Raw genomic sequence first — 10,321 nt, 5'->3', positions numbered from 1 at the left:
ATAAAGTAGTTTATTTTATGAAAGTAAATAAAACTGACTATACAAACATCCAATATTTTGTGTCCTTATCTTATGTTGATAAAATCCAGCATGGGTTCAAATCCATAAGTTCCAAACAAATATTATACTTTTTCATGTTACAAGTATAACAAACAAAGTCTATCACACCTCACAGCAAAATTAAAATATAAATATTGTTAAAAATTTACAAAGAAAAAGAATATATACACATAATGGACTTTTATATACAAACTTACTTCGATCACTATTACAACTCACAACACAGTTCATCTGTCATCAACAAAGGTATGCCATTTGTAACGCCAGCGTCGCCAGCTGACAGCTGCTGTTTGTTAACAACACATAATAATTAAAATATCGTAAGAAACGGCACTTCCAAATAGTTGTCATGTAGCCTAAAGTCCGCTAACCAGTTTGGTTTAACACGTTCGCTACTGCAATAGTACGATAATTTTCATTCACATGGACCAGCGACACACATATGCGACGGCCGGTTTCCACGCATGACGGCTAGTCTCATTAAAATAGACTGCCGTCGTATATTTGCGTCGGGGTTCTAATGTTTTTAAAATGCTTATATCTTTGTAACGGTCTATTTGAAGGCACTGAATTCCCTGCAGTGGTCTACAGAGATGTCTGACGCACAACTGCGTCGCTTGGTCTGTGGATATGATGATTGGACGACATACGATAGTTGGAAAAACTGGTCTTTACTTTTCTGCATCACTGTATGTATGTATGCTTGCAGTATGTATATGCTGCATTATCCTATGTAGCTTTTATATTTTTGTTCAGTTATAAACTGTTCTTGATAATCTGTTTTTTTTACTTACTTTCACCTCAAAACACAAACAAAAATTAACTGTTGCATATATGCGACGTTTGGTCTATTTCAAGAAAACTATGATCATTTTCACTATTGTCTTCGCTGTAGACCGGGTGTCGCAAATATGCAACATTACAAAAGGTTATAAAAAATACAAAAAACAAGAATAAATTATTTACAAACACGATTGTAGCGTACAATGTAAATGATCACTGTTTTACAGGTTTTCACCCGTGGTCTGTGTGTACTGTTAACCAAGTGACAGCAGGTCTATGTGTAAGATTCATTCAAATGTATACCTCGGTCTATGGCAATGACCGCGGCATTGCATATATGCGACGCTCAGTAGCGAACGTGTTAAGTATCAAGCGGCATCAAGCGATCGTACGGCTATATATTGACCGAAAATGACTGCCTGCAAAGCCGTGCGATTTCGGGCGGTTGACCCTCGCCTGGTCCGAAAAAGCCGCCCAAATTCGGGCAGTTGACACTCGGAGGGTTAAAGTAGTCCTCGGCCTAATACAAAAAAAATTGGTGTCATTTACAATTTTATTTGTAAACCTTTAATTGAGTTTATTTGTATTACTTACAAGCAGATACATAATATTAATGAAAAATGTGTCAGTTTAATTGATTCCCTAAATGATATCATCTTACACTGAAATCATTTTTAAATGTGGCCATTTTGAATTAAAATGTGCAATACAGTAAACATACATTCTATGACATCTTCAATGGAAAAACAATCAAAAAGTTTGAAATGGTTTATCTCTCAATGGCTAGGTAGTTGTGTTAAAACTCATATTATCTACTTTCTTGTTCATTACTACAGTTAATAATTATTTACTTGCTGACTATAATTTTAAAGATAGCAAAGTATATATAATACTCTGGAGTTGTTAGCATAGATTGATGCATTGTAAAGTAAAGTAGGCCTATCAATTAAAAATCCAAATCCACTCTTGTCCGTGATTGGCTATTTAGAACCTTATGGATCGAATCATGTAGATACTTGTGATGCTATGACCATTAATTTTTGTACTCCATTCCGTACCTTATGTTTCTTATTTTATTAAAAGTAGATTGGAAGGAAAGAAGAACAATTCTAAAAGTAAGCAATATATTTTCAATAGAAGCTAAGTTGAGAAAACAAATTTAAATGTATATTTAACATCTTTACTGCAGTCCCACAAAATATCTACCGTTATTAGAGGCTACTTGATGGTTTGCAGCCAGGTGTCCTTGATCATGTCGGCAGCCTTCTCCCCGATCATGTAGGCCGGAGCCATGGTGTGGCCCCCGGTGATGGTAGGCATGATGGAGGTGTCCGCCACTCTCAGCCCAGACACCCCGTAAACCCGCAGAGCTGGGTCCACCACGGCTCCCGGGTCTGAGGCGAGCCCCATCTTGGCTGTGCCGCACTGGTGGTGCAGCTGTGTAGTCAGGTAGCGTACTGTACAGGCCCAGTAGTCTCGGGACCCGTACTCGTGTTGGACACAACCGGGAAACCTCACTTTGTATTCCACAGAACCCAACTTTTGAAAAGCTTTGGTTTTACTCAGTTCTACTATAAGCCTGAGTGCCTCTGATAAAACATCAATGTCGTACTGGTGTGTGAGGAAATTAGGGTACAGTTTAGGTGGTGTCAAAGGATTAGTGTTCTGTAATCTAACCTTTCCACGACTTTTTGGGTACAGAATCATCGGCCAAATACTCCACGCGTCTAGCTCAGATATGTTACTCCATACTGCGTTGTACATTTCATCACTCACTCCCATCCCTACTCTCAATGAAGCACCGCCATCGGATCCGAGAGATACAGGAAGGAATATGTATTCGATATCTGGATACTTGCTGTCATTAGCGTATTTAGTCTTTATAAAGCCGAGTGCTTCACAACCGAGGGAAGTCCAGGGTCCTCGTTTGTTTATTATCCAATCCAAAGCGAATCGACGAATATTTTGTAAATATCTCCGTGTGACTACTCCTACTTTCTGATTTACCATAAAAGCTAGTCCAGCCATGCTTATATGCTCTTGTAAATTGTCACCAACAGGTGAGTTTTTAATAACTGGTATCCCCATTTCTTCCAAATGATCCTTGTGGCCAATACCTGAGAGCATGAGAATTTGTGGTGTGTTAAAAGCCCCTGCAGCAAGAATAACTTCTTTTCGTACAAATACTTTTCTTTTACGTCCTTTTTTTATAAATTCTACTCCATATGCTCTTTTGCTCATCGGGTCAATCAATATTTTTGTTACATGAGCTTGTTCTACTACGTGGAAGTTTTTTCTTTGTTTAATAGAGTGTAGAAATGTCCTAGAGGCTCCATTTCGTCTACCATTTGTCATGGTCGCTTGTATTGGAGAAAACCCTACTGGAGTGTCAGGGTCGTGGTAATCAACAAACTCATATCCCACCTCCCTCCCAGCCTCCATAAATGCGTCCCTGATGGGAGTGTGAAAAGGAGGGAAGTCCACTCCCAAAAGACCAGAATGCCCGTGATGAGTGGAGTTCTTATACTGAGGTATAAGTACCTGCTCTGATTTGATGAAGTAAGGCAATACCTCCTCATAACTCCATCCTTTATTTCCAAGGCTCGCCCAGTGATCAAAGTCGTATTTGTTCCCCCTAGTGTAAATCAATGCGTTGATGATGGTCCCACCACCCATGCCCTTGCCTGCGGGCCAAGGGCAGCGTTTGCCAACCATCCCCTGACACGCTGTCTCCTGGTACTCTGACAAGTAGTTCCAGTTGTGCTCTGTGTACAGGAAGTACGTGTTGAACAGAGGAATGTCCGAGTAGATGCTGTCGTCTAGTCCAGCCTCCAATAGCAATACCTTCCACTGAGCAACTTCTGTCAGACGATGAGTCAATACACAACCGGCCGGGCCCGCACCCACCACTATAAAGTCGTACTCTTGCAATATCGGCTTGTTTCCCAATAGTGGATTGTCCCTGAATGGTAAACCTCTCTGCTTGTATACTTTCACCAAGTATGAGAGAAAATTCAGCTGGCCTTTGATTTTCACTGCCATAAAAAGAAGTAGTACAAAGCCTTGTATAAATATATCTTTGTAGATCTTCATTTCCTTTTGTATAATCTTGGAGGATTGGTGTCTTCTTTTGTTTTCCTGCAATGAGTAAATAAAACATTGTCTTTATATTGTATAGTAATGTTTTTACTGTTTAAAAATGTTAAAATACAGAATGTTCGGTGAGAAAAATGATTGTCACTGAACTATGATATTGAAATTAGTTATTAGTACATGGCAATATAATAATACACAGTACATACTACATTATTTTTAATCTCTCATTCCAGCAGCATATACATCTCTTTGCTAGATTTGTCTTAAAGCTTAAAAAAAAAAAAAAAACAATCACTTTAAAGGAACAAAATGGAATCCTTACAAGAATTATGAAACTATGTTTGTGGTATAAAACAACATATTAAATAAATCCCAATTGCAGCACACCTGTGTACACAACATCTAAATCCTCCACTATTAAATATGTAAACATAAGAAAAGGTAAAGACCTTTATCAAAGTATTATAAACAATAAAAGGTATGGCAATGTCTTATTAGTTTTATCTTTTGTTGTATACCCACACAATCTAACATAAATTATTAAGTGAATAATAAATGTGTGTGCTATCTCAGGTATTAAAATGCCTCCCAATTTGTCATCAACCCACCACATTACTGTTATTAAAAGAAAGAACTCCAATAATACTAATGCGAAACTTAAATCCACCCAAGCTGTCCAAGGTAACCAGACTGACGATTAAAAAAATGACACCAAACTTGATCGAAGCAACAATCATCAGTGGTAAGTTAAAGAAGAAATAGTCTTAATCCCAAGAATACCGATGATTTAATCCAAATTGACCTTTGAATTCAAGCGACTACAATTTCCTTTATGCCTTGCTTTCGCAATCAATGGTATGAAGCACAAGGGCAATCCCTGACTATCGTCGGTTTAAATTTAGAAAATGCATACTTTTCACACGGACAGCTGTATGTTGTGTGCTCACGTGGTGGTAGTTATATTTATACACCTAATGAAAAAACAAAAAACATTGTTTATCCACTGGCAATTAAGAAAAATAATATTCTATTTTTGTTTATGGTATACATTTTTATTATTTATCGTAAAGAACAAATTACCATTAAAAATAATAGTTGTTAGCGCAGCAACTCGCACCAGGTAACTGCTAGATTTTAATAAAAATGGAAGCTATATTTATCTTGAACACAATGATTAAAAGAAATAAATAGCTACTTGGCGGCTTTCTTTGGTGGAAGTTAGAATAAGGCCTTGTGGATTCTTATTTAGGTGCATCTATCAGGCAATTCAATACAGTGTACTAAAAACTGTGTGTTCCTCTATCAGAATTTTACTTTTGACTATTAATAATGTGGGTACTTAGAAGTAGACGATTATTTTTCGGAATTATTAATATAGTTTAATTAGGATCATGTTAAGACTATAGACAAAAAAAATAATTTCAATTTCCTGTGATTATGCTTATGCTGAGAGCATTCAACCTGTAATCCTTTGGGGCTTAGATGGGGTATTGTACATTGTACCACAAAGGTACAAGAATTGTGAATTACTAACATTTATGATCCATTTATATAAAAAGAAATGTTGGTACTATAGAGACATGTTTATTTTTGTATTTTTGCCTTTCATCTTAGTGTTTATCTTATATTGTGTATACTAAAACTTGAAGGGTTTTCCCCCGAACATTCTGAATATTTGATAAATTTTGATGATATTTCTTGAAGAAAAGATCATTTTGAGAGGAAGCGAATATCAAAGCCATCATTTTGAGCTTTCTCGTCTATATTTTCATCCTCAACTAGTTTGGCTAGTATTTACTTTATTTGCATTGACAAATTGAGTTCAGTCATAGGGTTGATTTATATTTATTCAATTGCAGACTGGTTGTTCTAATTTGATTTTTTTAAGTATAAGGGTTGACTCTCAAATGTACACATTCACATTGTAAGAGGATCTAAGATAATTATTTCATTATAAAACATTACCTCAGTTTCATTTAGTTTTTTTTTTTTTTTTTTTTATAAATCTTTGAAGTCAGCATTGCAATTTTTTCTCTATGCGGATTTACATAGCTTTTTTAATTCAAATTATCTAGTGTAGGCCTAATTAATTGTATGTTTTAGAAAACTAATCTCTACTGTATTCAAATGAAATAAATACAAAAATAGTTCATGTATAATCATAGACAAAAAGGATTAAATATAGACCGACAGCAGTGCTTATGTTCTGGTGTCCACCGCTAGAAGTGCCGTGTAGTTACAGCACACACCGCTGCAGCATTTGCTGGTAGCATATGGCGAGGAGCCGACGACGGCAGCGAATCTAACACTGAGCAAGCTCTAGCTGCACATAGCGGAACCTTCCTTTGACAGTTTATATTAAATATAGACTGTCAAAGGAAGGTTCTGCGATGTGCCGCTACCATAGACAGATAGTATAATTCTATTCTATCTGTCAATGGTAATGTTGATGCTTCCAGTTTGTCATTCTTATAGTAAACTCCCGGTATTATGGATGTGCTAGCAACAAGTTAAATTTATAAAAATGTGCAAAAATCCATAAAATACTCTTAAAATGTTTAAAATCAAGGGAATATGTGAAATTTGATTGGCTAAAGTATCAACATAGGTACTATACCTCATGAGGATTATAATATGCCTACATCTGAACTGAGTTTTATATTTCAATAGGTTTAACATTTTACAGATTCAACAGAATAGCCAATATACTTTACATTACATAATTGAACTAGCACTCCTATTCCCTATTCGGATCGGGTTTAGTAAATTAAAATACCACCACCGCAGCAAACCTGCCGTCTAAGCGAATTTCCATTTGGCTGAATTGATTTTCAATTGATCTATTTAAATAACATTAGGTTTAACGAGTACCTACGTTTGCTGCTACAAGGAAACCAAAAGGAAACTAATAAAGTGAGTGCTTTAAGTAAAATAATTATTGCTTAGTATAAAATGAATATATTTGCCAAGTTTGATCAAAAGATATCCATAAACAAGCAAACTACAACATTTTACAATATTCTCCATAAGAATAACATGGGAATTTTAAATTTACAATTTTTTAAGTTTTCTGCGTAACCAATAACCGTACAAAAACACTTTGATATACTGAATTGTTTGTTTTTTAAAGCTCTTTAAGAAGGTTAAGAGAAAAATTGGGAAATTTTGTGTTTTGAGGGTCAAAAGTGAGAAAAACCACTTTTTACCCGATAAAACCCTGTTCCCATGGTCCGATCATGCTGGATCGCGAACTCATTCAAGTTTATCCCGCCCTACACCTTCAAACCAAATTTCATCAAAATGGGATAAAAATTACTCAAGTTATCGTGTTCACAGACACACATATATATATATATATATATATATATATATATATATATATATATATATATACTAGCAGAATTACCCGTCCTTCGTACGGGGTTTGCGTATGAGTATAAAATGCGTAATGCAGTTATACTCATGCTTTGTGGTTGCAATGGAAGAGGGCACGGTTTGAGAAAATCTGGTTCTTTTAATTTACGGAAGCTATAGTATAACACATATACCATATCAATAATGTTCTACCACTACATCTAAACAATAAAATATCTACTTCCCTATACGGAAATTCGCTAAAAGTAAATTATCTAATATCCGCAAATTATCAAAACATTATTTATAAATTAAAATCATAAACTTAACTGAAAACAATCCTATACTTTAACAGTTCTCATTATGCATCACAGCCTTTTGTTGTGGTTCTTGGTTCAATTTAGCTATGTTGTCATGAATGAAAAATCTAATAATAGTGCTGCACCCTGTCGGTGAACCTTATAACTTTTAATAATATTGAATATCATAGAACAAATTGTGTAATTGAAACAGCTGACAAAATCCTTTAATCCATTTTAAATATGAATACTCATAAGGTTAACATGGGAAACTCCAGAGCCACTGGGGCAGAGCCCGTAAGGATTTTTGAGATAAGAATATGTCTATATGTTAATCGGGAATGTGAGCTATCATTATACCAAATTTCAGCCCAATCCGACCAGTAGTTAAAGCGTGATTGAACTTCAAACAAACAAATAAACAAACAAACACACAAACTTTCACATTTATAATATTATATACATACATATATAAAAATTTGAACGAATGGTGTTTTTGGCCTCTGGGGACACCAAAATGAAAAAGTAAATCGGTCCCGGGCCTAAGTCTTACCATGAGACCTACGGTAATAGCTACTTTCCTATAGGGAAATTCGCTAAAAAAATTTTGAGCATTTAGTTATCAATAATATTTTGTTGAGCAGATGAGTTGATCAATAGATAAAAGTACAACTAACATGTAAAACCATTTTTGAGGAATCAAACTCGTTGAACATTATTATTAATGGTTTCATTTTCAGCTTAAACCAAATTACTATATTTTAATTTATCTATTTGCATAAAATAAACCCAATTAACACCCAAGATGGGTGGCTCCTAGGCTACACACATTTTTGGCTTGTCAATTCGATGTGAACAACTTGAACTGAGAAGCCAAGTGCCCCTGTGTTGTTATAAGTTTGTTAAAACAGTGTGAGCTCAAGCCAGAAATTTGAGCTGATTCGGCATGATAACTTGGAAATTGACAACTCTCACCAACAAAGTTGAATTAACCACAAGAAGCAGACTACAGAAAGAATACAACTAAATAGTTTAAAAAATCAATCCATGTTAAATAAGCTACCTGTTTACGAGGGTTTCTAGTGGTCCTCAGTGTTACGTCTGGTCAAGTTTTAGCCAAACTGAGTTCGAGTCCAGTGCTTGTTTCCGCAACATTACCAGACACTAACAATAGCCCATTTGTCATCCTTAAATGACATGTTTTAATCAAGGTTATTAAGCATTAAAGTATACTTATTTGTACAAGGTAGAATATGTCATTTTCTAGGGTACCAAACATCGGCAATTCCACTAATTATTAGGTTGTATAAATTAAATTAGTAAACAACATCGCCTCTATTTGAACCCCCCAGTGTTTAATGATAATCCACATTTATTTATTATCGTTTGACGTAAAAGTTTGTATCTAATACATTGTTAATCTTTAAAATGTTCTATGACACGATAAATAGAATATAACTAATAACGGTGGTCTTTTTCATTTTTTATCTGGTTCGTTTTAAATACGAGTCATAATGTTTTTTCCACTTTACCAACATTTAATGATTTAATGTTCATATTTTATCTATGAATAAACTGGAAATAGAATAAAAATAAACAGTGTATCATCAATCTGACGCATACTTTCTTCCATTAGCTTGACAACAACCTTTGGCATGGGTATTAGCAGTGGGAGTACTGTAGTTATAATGATATTTTATGGGGAAAATCACAAAAGTTTCAATAACTTTTTACCGTATATTTTACAGCATTGCGGGTTTTGTGATTTTGTTAAGAGTTAACAGGACAAAAACATAAAAAATGTATATCAAAAACGTTCAAGCCCTTTTGTGAGAAAATCATATTGTTCCATTATTTTGGGGTTTCATGGGAAATATTAAAATATATAAAAAAATGTAAAAAACTGGATTTACCATGGATTAGTACTTGCACACACTAAATATCATCATAACTGTTTTGGACCATTGGTATGTAGTCTGCAGCTTTGTGCCCTCACACATACACAGTCAGCCGACATCACTCACTTATGAAGTCAGGGGGCCCAAAACTCAAACTCAAAAATATTGATTAAAAAAACAATATCCATGTATGTCTACTATGTTGGCTGTAGAGGTAAAAATTTAAATTATTTTGTATCCAAACGATAAGCTTTTCAAATAATTTAGTGAAATATAAATTTAAAAATGTACAATAGCACTATACTAACATAAACTAGCAGTAAAACCAATCTTATTAATGAGAAACAAAAATGGGGTCCTGATTAACTGAATTTTCAGTAGTAGGCTGTTGTTAAACCCAGAAATGGTTAAAATAGTTGTGGCATTCTGGCATATGGTCGCAAGTTGAAAATATTTTAAGTAAGTACAACCAATATTTGTTTCTTCAAGCTGAAATGGCAAAAACTCTGGAATTCGGAACGCCCCCGTGGTTAATTTAATAACCAAAAATAGGGTTTGACAGAGCATTATCATCACCAGTCAAACAAGATAATAGTAAAAACAAAGTCATTTGTAAACAGATTAGGTTCTCGAAGATAAAAAGTATACACTTGTAGTACATAAACCTATAGTAAATTAATTCCATGTCATCTCAGCTCTAGTGTTTGTGGTATAGTCATCATCGCTGAGCCACGGCACGGCACCGGCACCACTCCACTGGTAAGTGAGGGGGGGAGAGATAGTGCGCTCGCGCAAGCACGCGCCGCCAGTTAGTGTGAGTGTGCTGCTGAT

At 35.1% G+C, this 10,321-nt stretch overlaps 1 protein-coding gene across 1 annotated transcript; it reads right to left on the bottom strand.

Moving 5' to 3' along the window:
- Positions 1-2,061: 2,061 nt before the first annotated feature.
- Positions 2,062-3,885, bottom strand: LOC129001598 (glucose dehydrogenase [FAD, quinone]-like). The gene has a single exon (XM_054428955.1). It carries the CDS (start codon positions 3,883-3,885, stop codon positions 2,062-2,064), a length of 1,824 nt encoding a protein of 607 aa, XP_054284930.1.
- Between the last annotated feature and the right edge of the window lie 6,436 nt (positions 3,886-10,321).

The sequence above is a fragment of the Macrosteles quadrilineatus genome, unplaced genomic scaffold, assembly GCF_028750875.1.
Source record: "Macrosteles quadrilineatus isolate MER2022 unplaced genomic scaffold, UCM_ALF_1.0 Scaffold_1__1_contigs__length_201487025, whole genome shotgun sequence".
NCBI classification, from domain to species: domain Eukaryota; kingdom Metazoa; phylum Arthropoda; class Insecta; order Hemiptera; family Cicadellidae; genus Macrosteles; species Macrosteles quadrilineatus.
The sequence above is the reverse complement of the archived record's forward strand: the minus strand, read 5'-3'. Positions and strand labels throughout refer to the sequence as shown.